This window comes from Tamandua tetradactyla, chromosome 1 (genome assembly GCF_023851605.1).
Source record: "Tamandua tetradactyla isolate mTamTet1 chromosome 1, mTamTet1.pri, whole genome shotgun sequence".
NCBI lineage: Eukaryota > Metazoa > Chordata > Mammalia > Pilosa > Myrmecophagidae > Tamandua > Tamandua tetradactyla.
In genome coordinates, this window is record NC_135327.1 from 227269041 (window position 1) to 227290052 (window position 21012).

The 21012-nt window shown below is 37.3% G+C and overlaps 1 protein-coding gene and 2 pseudogenes across 1 annotated transcript in view; 2 read left to right on the forward strand and 1 right to left on the reverse strand.

Annotated features, from left to right (window-relative positions):
• The first annotated feature begins 7579 nt into the window (after positions 1 to 7579).
• Positions 7580 to 9186, forward strand: LOC143682833 (coatomer subunit beta pseudogene; annotated as a pseudogene).
• A 167-nt stretch (positions 9187 to 9353) lies between these two features.
• Positions 9354 to 10277, forward strand: LOC143682845 (coatomer subunit beta pseudogene; annotated as a pseudogene).
• Positions 10278 to 10966: 689 nt separating this feature from the next.
• The window catches only part of LOC143677663 (acyl-CoA-binding domain-containing protein 5-like), a 42337-nt gene continuing 32291 nt past the window's right edge, over positions 10967 to 21012 (reverse strand). The window contains exons 11-13 of the mRNA XM_077153947.1: positions 17746 to 17790; positions 17300 to 17409; positions 10967 to 12911 (exon numbers count right to left, since the gene is read on the reverse strand). Of these exons, the coding sequence (XP_077010062.1) occupies positions 12899 to 12911; positions 17300 to 17409; positions 17746 to 17790 (168 nt within the window). The 3' untranslated portion in view covers positions 10967 to 12898. The remainder of the gene's footprint in view (positions 12912 to 17299; positions 17410 to 17745; positions 17791 to 21012) is intronic.

Sequence of the window (21012 nt, forward strand, 5' to 3'; positions counted from 1 at the left end):
GATTAAAAGAGAGAGAGAAGGAAAGAAGGATTAAAAGAGAGAGAGAAACCTCTCTTCAGTCAACACGACGAGCTGTCTCACCACCCTCCCCCTCTCTGCGTGGGACATGACTCCCAGGGGTGTGGACCTTCCTGGCAATGTGGGACAGAGATCCTAGAATGAGCTGAGACTCAGCATCAAGGGACTGAGAAAAATACTAGAATGAGCTGAGACTTAACATCAAGGGATTGAGAGTACCTTCTCGACCAAAAGGGGGAAGAGGGAAATGAGACTAAGTGTCAATGGCTGAGAGATTCCAAACAGAGTCGAGAGGTTATCCTGGAGGTTATTCTTATGCATTAAGTAGATATCACCTTGTTATCCAAGATGTAATGGAGAGGCTGGAGGGAACTGCCTGAAAATGTAGAACTGTGTTCCAGTAGCCATGTTTCTTGAGGATGATGAACAATGATAAAGTTTTCACAATGAGACTCTGTGAATGTGAAAACCTTGTCTGATGCTCCTTTTAGCTACCATATCAACAGAAGAGTAGAACATATGGAATAAAAATAAATAACAGGGGGAACAAATGTTAAAATAAGCCTAGTTTGAAATGCTAGTGGTAAATGAAAGTGAGGGGTAAGGGGTATGGTATGTATAATCTTTCTTTTCTCTATTATTGTTTTATTTCTTTCTCTGTTGTCTTTTTTTTCCTAAATTGATGTAAATATTCTAAGAAATGATGAATATGCAACTATGTGATGATATTAAGAATTACTGATTGTATATGTAGAATGGAATGATATGTTAATGTTTTTGTTTGTTAATTTTTTAAATTAATAAATAAAAAGAAAAAAAAGAGAGAGAAACTTAGTGGGAAAACAAGAACTGAGAAGCAGAAAGATTGGAGCTGGAATAGACAGCCCTGTTGTTGCCCCAGCCGCTGCCCCTTGGAGCCAGATTTTCGGGCATCTGTCAACCTTAAATCTTGTATCAGATTGATTATAATCGGAAACCATGATGGCTGCTGAGAACTGTGCTATATGTTAACGTGCCAATGGATTCAGAACCACATCTGAAATTAGCTTTAAAAATGACCTAAGCGCCCACACCCTGCAGCAACCGGCCCGCCCGCCCTCCTCTCCCCTCTTTGTCCTCCGGCCTGGCACGCGGCGCCCACGCCCCGCAGCAGCCGGCCCACCCGCCCTCCTCTCCCCTCTTTGTCCCCCTCCTGCTCCGGCGGCTCGCCAACCACCACCGTGCCCTCTTCCGCCTTCACCGGCTCCTCCGCCACCGGCCTCGACAGCCTTGCCACCCTCACCTTTCCTCCTCCAGAACACCTACTGGGGGAGTGGAGACAATACAGAGCAGCTCCCGGAGCCACGACGGAGATCAAAGGGACGGCGTACCCCATCCTGGAACGGCTGACTGTCTGGGAGAACCAGCTCCGGTGAGATCACCGAGGGGTGCGCGCTTTCCCGGGTGGGACGGCAAGCGGCCAGAGTCCCTCCCTTCCTCCTTCCCAGGCCAGCTGGCAGAATTGGGAAGGCGGTCCCCTTGGGCCGCAGCGGCTGGCGCCCCCACCACACGAGGCCCCCCGGACCAACTGAGAGAGTTGGGTCGGAAATCCCCAGACTGCGGAGAACGGTGACCGGGGGGTCCCATCCAAACACGTGACTCCCCCGTCCGGCTGGGAACAGTGCACTCTCCCGGGCTGCGACAGCTGGCGCCCTCCCGCCACGCTTGGCGCCCCGGGCCGACTAGGAAATTCAGTCGGGCACTCTCCCGTGCTGCAGCGGCCGGCGACCCTCCCCGCGTTAGGACCCCCGGGCCAGCTGGCACTCTTCCAAGATGCTTCGGCTGCCGAACCTCCCCTACGGCGAGACTTTCCCAGAGTTAAAGGACCCACAGCAACTTTCACTGGTGGAACCCGGAGATAAACGTGTGCCACGAGCGCCACCTACTGGGCAGGATAAGAAAAACAGAACCCAGAGATTTCACAGAAAAATCTTTCAACCTGTGGGGTCCAACACCCAGGGAAATCTGACTAAATGCCCAGACGCCAGCAGAAGATAACGGATCACGCTCAGAAAATTGAAAATATGGCCCAGTCAAAGGAACAAACCAATAGTTCAAATGAGATACAGGAGCTGAAACAACTAATGCTGAATATACGAACAGAAATGGAAAACCTCTTCAAAAACGAAATCGATAAATTGAAGGAGGACATGAAGAAGACATGGGCTGATCAAAAAGAAGAAACAGAAAAACTGAAAAAACAAATCACAGAGCTTATGGAAGTGAAGGATAAAGTAGAAAAGATGGAAAAAACAATGGATACCTACAATGATAGATTTAAAGAGACAGAAGATAGAATTAGTGATTTGGAGGATGGAACATCTGAATTCCAAAAAGAAACAGAAACTATCGGGAAAAGAATGGAAAAATTTGAACAGGGTATCAGGGAACTCAAGGACAATGTGAATCGCACAAATATACGTGTTGTGGGTGTCCCAGAAGGAGAAGAGAAGGGAAAAGGAGGAGAAAAACTAATGGAAGAAATTATCACTGAAAATTTCCCAACTCTTATGAAAGACCTAAAATTACAGATCCAAGAAGTGCAGCACACCCCAAAGAGATTAGACCCAAATAGGTGTTCCCCAAGACACTTACTAGTTAGAATGTCAGAGGTCAAAGAGAAAGAGAGGATCTTGAAAGCAGCGAGAGAGAAGCAATCCATCACATACAAGGGAAACCCAATCAGACTATGTGTAGATTTCTCAGCAGAAACCATGGAAGCTAGAAGACAGTGGGATGATATATTTAAGCTACTAAAAGAGAAAAACTGCCAACCAAGAACCCTATACCCTGCAAAATTGTCCTTCAAAAATGAGGGAGAAATTAAAACATTTTCAGACAAAAAGTCACTGAGAGAATTTGTGACCAAGAGACCAGCTCTGCAAGAAATACTAAAGGGAGCACTAGAGTCAGATACAAAAAGACAGAAGAGAGAGGTATGCAGAAGAGTGTAGAAAGAAGGAAAGTCAGATATGATATATATAATACAAAAGTCAAAATGGTAGAGGAAAATATTATCCAAACAGTAATAACTCTAAATGTTAATGGACTGAATTCCCCAATCAAAAGACATAGACTGGCAGAATGGATTAAAAAACAGGATCCTTCTATATGCTGTCTACAGGAAACACATCTTAGACCCAAAGATAAATATAGGTTGAAAGTGAAAGGTTGGGAAAAGATATTTCATGCAAATAACAACCAGAAAAGAGCAGGAGTGGCTATACTAATATCCAACAAATCAGACTTCAAATGTAAAACAGTTAAAAGAGACAAAGAGGGACACTATATACTAATAAAAGGAACAATTAAACAAGAAGACATAACAATCATAAATATTTACGCACCAAACCAGAATGCCCCAAAATACATGAGGAATACACTGCAAACACTGAAAAGGGAAATAGACTCATATACCATAATAGTTGGAGACTTCAATTCACCACTCTCATCAATGGAGAGAACATCTAGACAGAGGATCAATAAAGAAATAGAGAATCTGAATATTACTATAAAGGAGCTAGACTTAACAGACATTTATAGGACATTACATCCCACAACAGCAGGATACACCTTTTTCTCAAGTGCTCATGGATCATTCTCAAAGATAGACCATATGCTGGGTCACAAAGCAAGTCTTAACAAATTTAAAAAGATTGAAATCATACACAACACTTTCTCGGATCATAAAGGAATGAAGTTGGAAATCAATAATAGGCGGAGGGCCAGAAAATTCACAAATACATGGAGGCTCAACAACACACTCTTAAACAACAAGTGAGTCAAAGAAGAAATTGCAAGAGAAATTAGTAAATACCTGGAGGCGAATGAAAATGAAAACACAATATATCAAAACTTATGGGACGCAGCAAAGGCAGTGCTAAGAGGGAAATTTATTGCCCTAAATGCCTTCATCAGAAAAGAAGAAAAGGCAAAAATGCAGGAATTAACTGTCCACTTGGAAGAACTGGAGAAAGAACAGCAAACTAATCCCAAAGCAAGTAAAAGGAAAGAAATAACAAAGATCAGAGCAGAAATAAATGAAATTGAAAATATGAAAACAGTAGAGAAAATCAATAAGACCAGAGGTTGGTTCTATGAGAAAATCAATAAGATTGATGGGCCCTTAGCAAGACTGACAAAAAGAAGAAGAGAGAGGATGCAAATAAATAAGATCAGAAATGGAAGAGGAGACATAACTCCTGACCTCACAGAAATAAAGGAGGTAATAACAGGATACTATGAACAACTTTATGCTAATAAATACAACAATTTAGATGAAATGGACGGGTTCCTAGAAAGACATGAACAACCAACTTTGACTCAAGAAGACATAGATGACCTCAACAAACCAATCACAAGTAAAGAGATTGAATTAGTCATTCAAAAGCTCCCTAAAAAGAAAAGTCCAGGACCAGATGGCTTCACATGTGAATTCTATCAAACATTCCAGAAAGAATTAGTACCAACTCTCCTCAAACTCTTCAAAATAATTGAAGTGGAGGGAAAACTACCTAATTCATTCTATGAAGCCAACATCACCCTCATACCAAAACCAGGCAAAGATATTACAAAAAAAGAAAACTACAGGCCAATCTCTCTAATGAATATAGATGCAAAAATCCTCAATAAAATTCTAGCAAATTGTATCCAACAACACATTAAAAGAATTATACATCATGACCAAGTAGGATTCATCCCAGGTATGCAAGGATGGTTCAACATAAGAAAATCAATCAATGTAATACACCACATCAACAAATCAAAGCAGAAAAATCACATGATCATCTCAATTGATGCAGAGAAGGCATTTGACAAGATTCAACATCCTTTCCTGTTGAAAACACTTCAAAAGATAGGAATACAAGTGAACTTCCTTAAAATGATAGAGGGAATATATGAAAAACCCACAGCTAATATCATCCTCAATGGGGAAAAATTGAAAACTTTCCCCCTAAGATCAGGAACAAGACAAGGATGTCCACTATCACCACTATTATTCAGCATTGTGTTGGAAGTTCTAGCCAAAGCAATTAGACAAGAAAAAGAAATACAAGGCATCAAAATTGGAAAGGAAGAAGTAAAACTATCACTGTTTGCAGACGATATGATACTATATGTAAAAAACCCAGAAAAATCCACAACAAAATTACTAGAGCTAATAAATGAGTACAGCAAAGTAGCAGGCTACAAGATCAACATTCAAAAATCTGTAGCTTTTCTATACACTAGTAATGAACAAGCTGAGGGGGAAATCAAGAAACAAATCCCATTTATAATCGCAACTAAAAGAATAAAATACCTAGGAATAAATTTAACCAAAGAGACAAAAAAACCTATATAAAGAAAACTACAAAAAACTGCTAAAAGAAATGACAGAAGACCTAAATAGATGGAAGGCCATACCGTGTTCATGGATTGGAAGACTAAATATAATTAAAATGTCAATCCTACCTAAACTGATCTACAGATTCAATGCAATACCAATCAAAATCCCAACAACTTACTTTTCAGAAATAGAAAAACCAATAAGCAAATTTATCCGGAAGGGCAGGTTGCCCCGAATTGCTAAAAACATCTTGAGGAAAAAAAATGAAGCTGGAGGTCTCGCGATGCCGGACTTTAAGGCATATTATGAAGCCACAGTGGTCAAAACAGCATGGTATTGGCATAAAGATAGATATATCGACCAATGGAATCGAATAGAGTGCTCAGATATAGACCCTCTCATCTATGGACATTTGATCTTTGATAAGGCAGTCAAGCCAACTCACCTGGGACAGAACAGTCTCTTCAATAAATGGTGCCTAGAGAACTGGATATCCATATGTAAAAGAATGAAAGAAGACCCGTATCTCACACCTTATACAAAAGTTAACTCTAAATGGATCAAAGAACTAAACATTAGGTCTAAGACCATAAAACAGTTAGAGGAAAATGTAGGGAGATATCTTATGAATCTTACAACTGGAGGCGGTTTTATGGACCTTAAACCTAAAGCAAGAGCACTGAAGAAAGAAAGAAAGAAATGGGAGCTCCTCAAAATTAAACACTTCTGTGCATCAAAGAACTTCATCAAGCAAGTAGAAAGACAGCCTACACAATGGGAGACAATATTTGGAAATGACATATCAGATTAAGGTCTAGTATCCAGAATTTATAAAGAGATTGTTCATCTCAACAACAAAAAGACAGCCAACCCAATTACAAAATGGGAAAAAGACTTGAACAGACACCTATCAGAAGAGGAAATACAAATGGCCAAAAGGCACATGAAGAGATGCTCAATGTCCCTGGACATCAGAGAAATGCAAATCAAAACCACAATGAGATATCATCTCACACCCACCAGAATGGCCATTATCAACAAAACAGAAAATGACAAGTGCTGGAGAGGATGCGGAGAAAGAGGCACACTTATCCACTATTGGTGGGAATGTCAAAGGGTGCAACCACTGTGGAAGGCAGTTTGGCGGTTCCTCAAAAAGCTGAATATAGAATTGCCATACGACCCAGCAATACCATTGCTAGGTATCTACTCAAAGGACTTAAGGGCAAAGACACAAACGGACATTTGCACACCAATGTTTATAGCAGCATTATTTACAATTGCAAAGAGATGGAAACAGCCAAAATCTCCATCAACAGAAGAGTGGCTAAACAAACTGTGGTATATACATACGATGGAATATTATGCAGCTTTAAGACAAGATAAACTTATGAAGCATGTAGTAACATGGATGGACCTAGAGAATATTATGCTGAGTGAGTCCAGCCAAAAACTAAAGGACAAATACTGTATGGTCCCACTGATGTGAACGGACATTCGAGAATAAACTTGAAATATGTCATTGGTAACAGAGTCCAGCAGTAGTTAGAAACAGGGTAAGATAATGGGTAATTGAAGCTGAAGGGATACAGACTGTGCAACAGGACTAGATACAAAAACTCAAAAATGGACAGCACAATAATACCTAATTGTAAACTAATCATGTTAAAACACTGAATGAAGCTGCATCTGAGCTATAGGGTTTTTTTTTTTACTATTATTACTACTTTTATTTTTTTCTCTATATTAACATTTTATATCTTTTTCTGTTGTGTTGCTAGTTCCTCTAAACCGATGCAAGTGTACTAAGAAATGATGATCATGCATCTATGTGATGATGTTAAGAATTACTGAGTGCATATGTAGAATGGTATGATTTCTAAATGTTGTTTCTAAAATTTCTAAAAAATTTTTTTTTCTTTCCGTTAATAAAAAAAAAAAATGACGTAAGGAAAGGAGATACAAAGTCAAAGCCTGAAGCTTTGAAGAAATGAATCATTATGATTCTCAATGGTGAAAAACTTCCTGGATTTCTGATGGCCATGAGTAACTTTGTGCTACCTCTTCAGGATCATACCATCAAATAATTACTTTTGGTGTTTTTGGAAATTGTTCCTAAAACAACTCCAGATGGAAGACTTTTTTTTTTTTTTCGCATGGGCAGGCACCAGGAATCAAACCCGGGTCTCTGGCATGGTTAGAACTCTGCCACTGAGCCACCGTTGCCGCCCAGATGGAAGATTTTTACATGAATTGATCTTCGTATGTGATGCACACAGGAAGGATCTTCAGCAGCCTAATGAGTTTAAGGATCCCTCTCTTTGTCTTCTCTGCAAATTCAAAGCAGAATTGCTAGAAAATTTAATGCCAGCTATCTGTGCTAGTTTGGAACATCACAACTGTGTTAGAAGAAAGGCTGTTTTGGCTCTCCATACTATCTACAGAAATTTTGAACATCTTATACCTGATATTCCTGAACTGATACATGATTTTCTGGTGAATGAGAAGGATGCAAGTTGCAAAAGGAATGCATTTATGATGCTTATTTATGTAGCTCATGATAGAGTTTTGGACTACCTAACACTTGTATAGATTAAGTTCAAACATTTGGAGAAGCATTCTTCAACTGGTTATTGGTGCACTCATTTATAAGGTCTGTCATGCTAATCCATCAGAAAGGGCTCACTTCATTCACTGCATCTATAACTTATTACAGTCATCTAGCCCTAGCCCTGCTGTAAAATATGAACTGCTGGAACATTCGTACCATTAGTGCACCAACTGCAATCAAGGCAGTTTCTCAGTGTTAAACTGATTTAATTGTTAAGGAGAATTACAACAATGTAAAGTTCAAAGTTCTGGAACGATTGATAGAATTAAAAGAACATCCTGCTCATGAACACAGTATTACAGGATTTGGTTATGGATATCCTAAGAACATTAAGCACACCAGACTTAGAAATATGCAACAAAACTCCGCAATAAGCCCTGGATCTTGTGTCTTCTAGGAATGTTCAAGAGCTGGTTACTATCCTGAAGAAAGAGGTGATTAAAACAAATAATGTGTCTGAGCATGAAGACACTGACAAATACAATTTCATGTGCAAACACTGCATTTGTTTGATTTCCAGATTTGGCTGCAAAGATTGTTCCTGTGTTGATGGAGCTTCTCAGTGATAATAATGAAGCAGCAGCTGCTGATGTCTTGGAGTTTATTCATGAAGCCATTCAAAGCCTTGATAATCTGAGAATGCTCATTGTTGAGAAGATGCCTGAAGTCTTCCATGCTATTAATCAGTCAAGATTTACTGAGGAGCATTATGGATCCTAGGAGAATACTGTAGTACAAAGGAGGACATTCAGAGTAAATGACTGAAGTCCACAGGTCCTTTCGGAAGATCCCAATTGTAGAGTCAGAAATAAAGAAAGAAGCTGATGAATGAAAACCTGAGGAAATCACTGTGGGGCCAGTTCAGAAATCAGTAAATGAGATGGGCACCTATGCAATGCAGAGTGCTCTTGGCAGTTCTTGACCCACCAAGAGGAAGAAACACCTCCCCTGAGAGGATTCCCTCTATATGGAGATTTCTTTGTTGCTGCCTCCCTTGCCACAAATCTGACTAAGGTTGCCTTGCACTATATAGCTTTGGTTCAGGAGAAGGAGAAACAAAATTATTTTGTTACTGAAGCTATGTTACTCACGGCCACCATACTTCATTAGGGCAGTTCTCTTTCTAAGAAGCCAATTACAGATGATGATATAGATCAAAATTTCCCTGTGCCTCAAGGTCTTGTCTGAGCATTCACCTTTAATGAATGACATTTTTTTTTTTTTTTTTGCATGGGCAGGGACCGGAAATCGAACCCGGGTCTCCAGCACAGCAGGAGAGAACTCTACCTGCTGAGCCACTGTGGCCTGCCCATGAATGACATTTTTAATAAGGAACACAGACAGTCCATTTCTCACATGTTATCTGTTAAACTTGAAGGAGAGGTATTATCCCAGAAGAAAGAATCTGAAAAGAAGATGTGACAGTAAAGCCTGATGACTCCATTTCTTTCATGCAACTAACTGCTAAGGATGAGATGAACTGCAAGGAATATCAGTTTCAGCAGAATTTGCTGGCAGCAATGGGTAACACACAGAGAAAAGAGGCAGCAGATCCCCTCGCATCTAAACTTAACAAGGTCACCCAGTTAACAGGTTTATTAGCTCCTGTATATGCAGAAGCTTATATTCATGTCAACCAATATGACATTGTCTTGGAGGTACTTGTTGTGATTCAAACCAGTGATACTTTACAGAACTGCACATTAGAGTTAGCTACTCTAAGGGATCTGACATTTGTAGAAAAGCCATCTCCCTTGATTTTTGTTCCTCATGATTACATAAATATTAAAGCTAATGTCAAAGTAGCATCGATAGAAAATTGAATAATTTTTGGTAATGTAGTTTATGATGTCTCTGGAGCTGCAAGTGACAGAAATTGTGTGCTCCTCAGTGACATCCACATTGAGATCCTGGACTATGTCCAGGCTGCAACTTGCACTGATGCTGAATTTCATCAGATGTGGCCCAAAGTTGAATTGGAAAAGAAAGTAACGGTCAATACAAACATAACTGATTAATGAGTATTTACAGCACATGTTAAAGGCAACTAACATGAAATGCCTCACTCAAAAGAAGGCCCTTTCTGGTTTCTGTGGCTTTGCGGAAATCAACCTCTATGCCCATTCCATAGAGGAATGTGTTTGCAAATGTCAGCACTGAGAAGCCAATTCATCAGGGACCAGAGACCTCTGTTACTGGCCACATAAGAATTCATATAAAGGTCAGGGAATGGCCTTATGCCTTGGAGATAAAATCAACTTGCCTCAGAAGAAAACCTAGTATATAAACAAAAAGTCCTTGTAGCTTTACAGTTAAAATTTAGGTGTGGGCTTACTGGACTCCAACATCTTTTGCACTTTTTCACGCTTTCTATTATTTAGAATCTGAGTTCATGCTGAAAACATTCCAGCCAATAATTTATAATCTTTCCCTTAAATAAAGATTGAGTTTAAAATTAGTTTGTCTTTTGTCTTAACCATTTTGAATGCTGTCCTTAAAGTATATGTTTCTCACATATACCGAGACCATTTTCACAGTACAATAAACAAATTTATTGCTAAATTTTTGTTACTTTATAAAAATAAATGTATCATTACATAATTAAAAACAAAAGAATTCAAAATAAGATTCTTCCTGGGTCAGTAACGTTCTCAAGCAAAGACTGAGTTAAATTTCATCCCAGTTTATTTTTCTCAACTTAGGGTTAAGAATATAGCTTTATTTTAAAAGAGGCACAATTACCTGATATCATTCCTACTATTTGTTCTCATTTAATTCTTAGTACATATCCACTTCTCATAGGAATATTCTTTTTTTTGCATGGGCAGGCACTGGGAATTGAACCCGGGTCTCTAGCATGGCAGGTGAGAACTCTGCTTGCTGAGCCACTGTGGCCCGCCCATTCAATAGTAATAAATAATAAAAGCAGTATCATCTCTCATTAATCTTTTATTTTAAATCTAGTTTTACAATAAACTGAAAAGAAGCAGATCATTAAAAAAATACCAGAGCTGTCAATTTAAAATGAGTTTCTTTTTAAACAAAGCAGTAACACTATATCTTATAATTACATCATTATATTTATATACAAGAACAGTGTGCAAAGTGCTTTTCAAACTATAAAATAAGACTTTGGAACAGGATACAAGTGATTACCCCTAGGAGCTAGCTAGCCCTGACTATTCAAAACAAATTACAACTGCTTACATTCTGAATTTGCACTTTATTTATTTATACTCTAAGAGAAAAGTTACCATCTTTTGAAACCAGATTGATATTTAATTTTTAAAAATAATTCCTGATCCACAGGTCTAAACTTTATTTTTATATATAATTCAGATACTTGCTTCATTTTCTCCCAAAATAAAGAGAGGACAGTTTTTTAAAAAGCAAATACTAGTAGGTTCCTTTAGATCGACCACATTTTAATCAAGATGGGATTAAAAAATTAAAAAAAAATTGTTACATAAAAACAAAAGGAAAATCAGAGTCTTGGGAAAAGCAAATTGTATTATACTTTTTTTCTTTAGGCAAACAAAGAAGCATTCTGTATAGGAGGGATAGATTAACTTTTCCATTCTTACTTAAAACACTCTGAACACATGATGCCAAACCTAACATCATTCATACTGAGAACGCTTAAAAAATATTTGCTATAAAGCCTTTGAATCTGAGAAATCTTTAAAAGCACAAAATTTATCTACTAAATAATTTGAGTATGAAGTTTTAGAACGATACAGGAATTGACTTTCCAAACAAGGCTTTCCAAGGAGCTGATTAAATCAGTCTTCTTTTCAGTCTACGTTTCTGGGAAGGAAGAGGAGAGACTAAACTTGTGTAACTTGGGTATTCTTATCCACAAAGAAGCATCTGCCTGCTAGCTTGCAAGTCCTTCCAATACCCTTGTGCAGTACATACATCTCAAATATATCCTGAAGGAAAAACTGAGGCACTATGAGGTTAAGAGTCCAGTCTGTGTGATTTATTAGCAGAAAAATGTTTTGTTTTTCATGTTAACCTTTGTAAAAACATTATAAATAAGTTTTCATTTTATATTTCAGAGCACCCTATGAAGCAGAAACTAGATATCCTCAGTTAAAGAAAAAGGATTACCAACGAATAAATGTATATGATGAATAAAAATCATATTAGTTATCTGCAGGCTCAGAATACATTTTCAAACCTCCATTAGGCCCATTCTTCCTCATTTCCATCCACAGGCTATACCTAATCTGGGAGTCATCTGTAAAACCCAAGCCAAAGTAGGGCTCTACTTTTAACAATGATGACCGAACACCAAAGTTAGAGCTATGAATGCCCACGAAAAGATTATGGAAATCAAGTACTCTGGGCAGTCCACAAAGAGAATTGTGGAAAAGATTCACCCTGCAGTTTTCTGTCAGGTGACTAAGATATAAAGTCAATTTTATCTCAGCTGAAATTCACTCTTGGTTTGTATTCTTTCTCATATTTACTTTAGCAAACTAAAAATAGCCATTAATAAATCTGATCTCATTATCACAACTGTACCTTTGAAAAGCAGCTTAAATTTCTCTATAGGAGATAATCAGGTAAACATATTACCAAACAATAATTAATAATTTAATGTCCTTCAAGTTTAAGGGTAGGGTAAATCTATGTATGCTACTTATAATCTAGTTGAGATTGATTATTCAAGTATCGGCAATATTAGTCCTTAAAATGTTATCATTTGTGTAGTGCAACGCATATATATACATACGTGTGTGTGTGTGTATGTGTGTGTATACACAAACCAAACTACTGGACAACAAAAAGAAATGTAATCATTACGAACTAAGATTTTCTTGTGAACTCCACAATTCATTTCTTTCTGAGGTCATCCAGGCCCAGTAGTCTTCTGAAGTAAAACACCATTTCCTTCAGGTCAGTTTTCTTTAAAAAGAAAGTAAAAATCAATCTCCCATGAGTATATATGCAACCTAAATATGAAACACATCCATACCAAAGAGTTCTCTGAATGATAAAAATAATTATATGCAAATTGAAAGTAAAACTACAAATTATAAATGATCATTATGATCATACTTCATGTGACTTATAGCCCAATAGGAAAGATCTAACAGCAAGTACTAAAATTACCAAACAGTTTTCAGAAGTAATTTAAATTAACATCCCTCCTTTCAAACCTCCTTAGATTCTCATTCATTTCTGGTTGGTTTTTATATAATTCATATTTTTAGGAATTATTTCATAATTTTATCAAAATGGGCAAGTTATGAAACAAAAATCTTAAGGAAACTACAAAAGGATGGTAGTTGCACACAACCTAGGCTACTCATTTAATAAAACCTCTGTCATATATTATTTGCCAATCACTGGGAGTCAGAGAGATATAAGGCAGGCTCTCAGACCTCAGGGAGCTCATAGTGCAAGGGATGCTCACAAACCAGCAGCTCAGATCTGCACACTGCCATGGTTTTGACAATAGCACAGTGAACGGGTTATGTGAGAAGGGTGGGCTTTTTAGCACAAAAGACAAGAACTATTCTGGGAAGGTCCGGCCGCGGTAAAGTCTCTGCACCATTCCCCACACACAGAGTGCCAAAATGCCTGAAACCCTTTCATTACAGATTCATTCTTATATCTGGAAGTCCTCTTATGCAACCCCATTAGCAGGAGTGACATTTTAAATAATCACATCAATTTTCCACAGGAGATCCCTGGTAGCAGAAAGAAAATAGACTCCTGGAGGAAGAAAACTGAAATGACTGACAAAGACAAGACAGATATGGGTGATTCTAAAGGTTCTAAAGACAAGCTGCCTGAGTGAAGTTTACCAGAAGTCTTAGTCATAGGGTTCCAGAACAGTGAGCAATACTTACCAAGGACCATGTGGAGCAGATTTACAACTTGGTCTTTGAACCCTGACTACTGTAAGGGGAAACAGAATAAAAACGAATCACTGTCCCTTTATGTTTTGTATCCTAAGAATTTTTTCAGTTTCATAATGAGATCTTTCTCTGGTTTTTAACTTGCAAAAATGGAGAGTGTGGTGTGATAAGAGAAGAAACGTTTCAGAAAACAACAGATGAGGGAATAGGAGAGAACAGGAATATTCTCTGCCTTTTCCCTTCCTCAGCAGGCAGCTGAATGAACTCTGTGAGGGCCTCTTTCCCACCTCTGTCTGCCCCAGGCTCCATGTGAGGCAGGTCCCCCTGCCTGAGCTCCTTGCCTCTCTCTGGCTCTACTCATCCACAGTGAAGGTTGGGTGGCCAGGAAAACAGAGGGCAGACTGAAAAAGACAAGGGTGGCTAGAAACACCCTTCCCTTCCAAGTAATACTTTGACAGAAGACTTCTGGATTTAAGGGTCTGTTTTCAGTATTTAACTATCAGGCTAGGTCACTGGGGAGAGGTGGTACCAGACAAGGCTCTTCAAGGGCTGGGTTTTTTTTTTGGAAAAAGCAATAATTTTCAAAGCTCACTTCAACAAGTAGTTACAGAACAGATTTCAAAGTCTGTTATGGGTTACCATTCTACTATTTCAGATTTTTCCTTCTAGCTGCTCCAAAACACGTAGAGGCTAAAAGAAATATCAATATAGTGATTCAGCAGTCATATTCATTTGTTAAATCCTATTTTCTCTGTTATAACTCCTTCTTCTCCTTTGATCTTTTTCCCAATCTATAGGGATCTTTGGGCAATGCCTGTTCAGACTTTTTCATGATGAGAAGGGGGTTGACTAAAGGATAGGGGGATGTAATTAGTTGATAATTTTGATGAGGCTGGTCAGGGGCTGTTTTTGAACAAGAAGTCTGCAAGTGTTGCTCTTCCCTTACAAATGATCTGCTGTTGCACTAATAATGTAAGAAATCTTTTACTTTAAAATTTTTATTCTATTATATTGGAAAAAAATCACAAGGGCACATTAAATTATTTCTATTAAAAGGGTATTACTTTTAATATTAAAAAAGGAAAATACTGTTTTAAAAAGCTTATCACAGGGTGGGCCACAGTGGCTCAGCAGGCAGAGTTCTCACTTGCCAAGCCGGAAACCCGGGTTTGATTCCCAGTGCCTGCCCATGCAAAAAAAAAAGCTTATCACAAATATATCTGCTTATATACCTACTGGGCTATCAAGTGCATCAGACGGTCCCTATTATGAGTAGGGAACATGCTTTTCCTCTCCCAATCAGATTTCCAGGGCTTTCTCTTTATCTCTAACTGGGAACCTATCTCTTCTAAACATACATACTGCTCTAGTCTTCATTCCTATAACTGCTAAACACTGCCTAAATTCCTCGAGGCTAAAATTTATTTCCATTTCAAATATGGCTCTACCTCTAAGCCCAGTTAATCTGTTATATAAGCCAATAATACATAAAAGTGCTATCCCTCAGCAAAATGCAGTTGCCTAGTGTGAAATAATTTGTAATTTGGGAAGATCAAATACTCAGCGTATAGTGAAAATTTCATAAACATTCAATAATAATGAAAAAGAACATTAAAAATAGGGAGGAGTTTCTTCATTCAGAGACATCTGTGAACAACTGAAAGGGATCCTTAAGAGAAATGGTGAATAACCTTCTACTATCCTTCTACTAGTAAATTTTTTTTTAGAAAAACTCCAACTTCCTGTAATTGCCAAAGCAGAATTTAATGTTTTATCTTTAATGAGCTGACAAACTGCTTCAACCTTAAGCATGAAATAAATTATTAACCAAAATAAGCATCAGGGTTGGTTTTGTCTTATGCCAAAATTCTCTACTCTCTAATCCCCAACTCTCCAAATGCAAACATGAAAAGAACTCTGAAATGTATTGCAAAATATGTAAATGCCTACGTTTATTTAGTGTCACTGTGCCTTGTTTGCTTAAACTTAGCACTACAACTTACTGAAAAACATTTGATTCTTTTTTCCTTCCATTACCAATTAAATTGGAATTTAAAACACTGTAGACCACTAAACCCAACCATCATAGGACAATTTTTAAGTATGAGAAAGGAAGAAAAAGAAGTTTATAAATTAAGGTCTATTAAGGTCTATATCTTTGCTGTAACAACATACACACAAAATGGATTTGAAAAGGGGTAGATAAAGCTGACACAGCAACTTAAGCTCCTGAAACCCTAACTAAAGTTTTTTTCAAGTGGAAGGGTGTATTTCAAAAACATTAGTGAACCAGAAAACTTACTTAGTTCATTTATGAACATAAATCAAACTGACTTAATATAAGCAAAGAACAAGGAAGACAACTCATATACCCAAAGTCAGAAGTATTTCAGTTTATCTATTATAAACAGCACTTATACCAGAGGGCTGCTTGTCCCTTTCCCATAACAAAAGGATAAATGTTTAATGTTTGTTATTGTTATTAAGCTTAATAACTACAAACCTGGGTTTTTTTTTGGTAGAGGAAAAACATGCTCATAAATACTTAAACATACACTTTCTAAAAAAATGTTTCTACTGCACATATTTAAGTGTGCACTTAAAAGCACATTAGCAAATACCCGATTTCTTTTCTCTATCTGCTGTTACCTAATGGAGAATGGTGATGAAATAACAAGAAAAAAACAAAAAGCAATAACAGTGCAGTCAGTGAGGGAAACAATTATCCCCCCATTCAGAGAAAATAGTTTAGTTTACAAGGTAACAACAACAACAAAAAAAATGCTTTATACATTGTTTTGATCCCCTGAGTTTTGGCCTGAAGCTATTTATTCCTAACATAGATAGTCTCAAGGCATTTTCAGGCATTCCAATTTATTATTCTTAGACCTATTCAGGGTATCTTCCTGGCATCTCAAACTGGAAGCCTGGCCCCAGCTAGATAATCTCTAATTCTAGAAATAGTCAGTCACTGGGCTGAAAATTTACCATGGCACCCATAACCAGTGTCTGTTTTTCACAGGCAGAGAGAGTGGGAGGCTTTCTGGGTTTTGTTTACCTCTCCATTTTCCTGTAATTATTAGCAAAGGGTCCAAAATAAACGTCACACTTTAAGAGCATTCTTTTCTCACAAGCCAAAAAACTTAAGAAACGTGGGGTAATTTTCTTGTTGTTGCCTAAATCAAAGGTGCACAAATCAACCAGATGTTCTCAAGGGACAGTATCTGAAGTCTAGGAAGTACCTGGTAACCCACAAGACAGCATTTCCAAGGAAGTGGAAATCTTAGGATCAGTACAGAATCTTCAGTATGATAATATATCTACAAAATGGCCCTCTCCCCTTAACTGCTGCTGAAAGCTCTGTCTACTACAGATCATAAGAGCTTATACACCACTCTGAATTATAAAACTGTAAGCAAATATTATTACCTTCTCCTTCTTTGATAATATAAATGCACCAACCACTGGGCAATAAAAGGCCATATAATAGCAAAAGTTAATGCACCAGGAGACATCTCGAAGGGCCGCCAAGATGGTCTCTGAGAAAATAAAATAAGCTAGTCATCAATCTATTTCAGTAATGTATGTATAGTATAAAAACATATCTCATTCATTATTTTGAAAATATGTAACTAGTAATGAATCCCACTCTTGCTAAAGGGAGGGAGATTTTTTTTTTGCATTTCAAAGCATAATTCATATTTTAAAGCACAGACTTTCAGGAGTATTTCAGACTTCAATACAATACAATATTCTTTAACTTCTAAATTCTGAAGGATAGATTTCATTTCATGCATTAAAGACCTCATATGATCTGAATTTATTATAACTTATTTGAAACCCTGGCATTTAGATTTCAGAAAAAAATGTCTTACCGGTGAGGGAGACTGATTACTGGTCTGCAATGTTGATGATTTTGCCTAGATATACAAATGACGGTAGTTTTGTCAAAATGAAAAAAATACAGTAAGTTTTTTATTTACCTTTTTTTTTTTTAGAAAAAGGCTGAAATACTAATATATTACCTATTTATCTGCAAATTGTGCTCTGATTACCCTGAAACCCATACCACCAAATGACAAGGTCCTTAAAATTGCTAGCCAAATGAATACCTCTGATTCTTATATTTTTTAGTTCAAATTATATAAAATTATCTAAATAAACCTCAAATCAACTTAAATTCTCATGGCTTTCATATTCGTCTCAATTTCCTACTCAATTTTTAATTGATCTCTTAATTTCCATACAAACTACTGATTTAAAAACAAATTAGAATAGGGTGGGCAATGGTGGCTCAGTGGCAGAGTTCTTTCTTGCCTGCCATGCCAGAGACTGATTCCCCGTGATGTCAAAATATACAAAAAAAATTAGAATGTAACCTTGGTGACTAAATAAAAACTATGTGCCATAATGTGTATCAGAAATTCATGACAAGATGTAGCAGAGGAGGTGTAAGAAAGATAGGAGAAATGAACTTTTAATGTTGCATGTTTTTAAATGAGAAGTAGCTAAACTAAGCAGAAAAACAGCAGAATAATTTAGGGAAATCTGATTATAATTTGGCTCATCCCAAACACAAACTTTCTTAGGCTAGCTATTAGAAACGTGTTACTCAGTTTCTTCATTTATCATAAGCCTTAGAGAAATAGTATTAAGATTTATGAGATAATTTACTCTTCCATTCAACAAATATTTACTAAATTCAAGTTCAAGAAACAACAAGGAAGCCAGTAAGCTGAAGGAGACTAAACGAGAACAAAAGGAAGGGTGTGGGAGTGGGGGGTGGGGTGGGGAGGGAAGGTGGTCTTTTATATTTCTTTGTTACGGGATAATATGATTTCAAGGACTTCAGAACGACTATGGTTTACAGAGAAAAATCACTTATTGCCCATGGATGTTGCCTCAGTCCCTACAGACAGTTAAGGTACTAAACAACAAGGCACAGTCCTAGCAAACTCAAGCTATACACTCTGAGTGCTAAAAGCACCAATACACGCTAATTACTCTTATGCGATAAATGGCATAACGATATTCAACCAAGGATTTCCTTTCTGGCATTTCTCCAAACTAGATGGAAGGAAGAGCAGATTTACAAAACCCAGCTCTCAGGTGTCTAATGACTAATCCAAGGTCACCTTATACTCAGTGCACTCAGGAATGGAAATGAAACTTACAGATGACGAAACCCAAATGTGGCAGATACTACCACTCCCCATTAAAGCAGCAGCTACTAAACAAATGCTAAGGTCAACTATAACTACTAAATGGAGCTATCAATGGATTTTTAAGAGTTACAAAAGGTTTGAAAAGGCAAATGAAGATTTTGAAAGACCCTCACTAAAGAAGTAACAGATACAGCCACTGGAAATAGCATTATAATTTCTTTAGTTTAAAGACAAGTATTCATATGTTAAGTAGGTTTTATGTAGTTTTACATAATTAGAAATTAGAAAAATTTAGAAATTAGAAAAAGCCCAATCATTTTGTTATTCTACTGCTAGATTAAAACAGAGGATTACTGAACTGTTTTTGAAATTCATGTTGAATTCACACAATAGTAACCACTGCAAAGGAACTAAGGAAACTAGGAGTTGTTTAAATTTGGCTCTCTCTAAGGCTATAAGCTTCCTGAAGGGAGAAAACAAGCCATCCATGAGATAAGCATGAGAAAACAGTAATAACTATTTCCATTTTATAGAGAAGGACACTGAGGCACCGAGAAGTTAAGTCACCTGACCCAAGATCACACAGTTAATTGGCCATGCTGGGCTATGAGCCCTGCAGTTTGCTTGCTCCAGCTAGGCCACACATTGTACGAGTTCCCTTTTCATTTTTGTACCCTTTGCCTAGAAAGGGATCTGCTACATGGTCATTCAACAAATATTTACTAAGTGTGAATGAATCAAAGGAGCCATTTTGCAAAAAATAATATATCTCAGGAAGCTGACAGCATTGGAAAGTGCATTATGCTAGAAATCAGGAGACCTGAGTTATAGTCCTGGTTCAGCACTAATCAGTGAACCCTCTCAGCTCTCAAGTTCTCCCTCTGCCAAGTAAAGGCACATAACTTAGTAGGCTCCCTTCAATCCCAAAATCCACTCCTACTCTACTATCAACTAGGTCTTTTAAGAGTCATTCACATGAATTACACAAATTTGAAGAAAAAGGCTTTAACAGATCAGAATCCTGTTTTTTAAAGTTTGTTTTACATATGAGTAAAAAAGTGAAATGTCTGGAAAAAAAGGAATTTTAGTAGACATTCAATATCATTAACAACATGGAAAATATACAAAGTATTATTTTAGAAAATCACAGAACAAGAAAAAACATATTGTCAGTAACAATAAAGTTCAATAATTCTAAACTAAGAATTGAGCTTTCCTATAAGTGGTAGCTCATATGTTTTTTAAAAAACAGTTCTATCTCGCCTGCCATGCGGGACACCCAGGTTCGACTCCTGGCCCATGTACTTCCCAAAAAGAACAAACAAACATGCAACAAAAAAACAAACAAATTCAAAAAACGGTGCTGCAAAAACAGGATACTCACATGAAAAAAAGAATGAAATGTGACCCCGCCATATAGCATAACCCCCCTCCCCCCAAAAAGTTCTATACCAAGGTAGGGATCATTTCATGGGGTAATGGAGCTAACATCCTTTTTATTTGTCAAACACATACAAAATAGACTTATTAATTCATGAAAAACATACATAAAATAGTGCATTTGTTACCAACGCCTATACATACATGTTGAAGCCAGAAATGTCAATTATTTAAAGGACTATTCTTAATCTCTTTTGCATCATAGAGCCTACTGAGGATCTGATAAGGCAACAGATACTCTTCCCTCAAAAATACAAAAGCACATAAAAGTTTGCATATTATTTCAGTGTGTTCACAGACTCCCTAAAGCCTAGAATGGCACAAAGTGACAAATTTAAAATGCAACTGAGAATCCTTTAAATAGATGTAACTGAGATTCCTTGAGATAACCTGAATAAGTTATTTATTAGGGTAAAGCATTCACAAAGGCTGTTTAGAAAACCTGCAGTTATCAGTTTCTTCACAAAGGTTCAAAGCTAATGTGTTCATCTTACAATGGAAGCACATTAAGAATGGGACAATTTTCTCTGATTAACC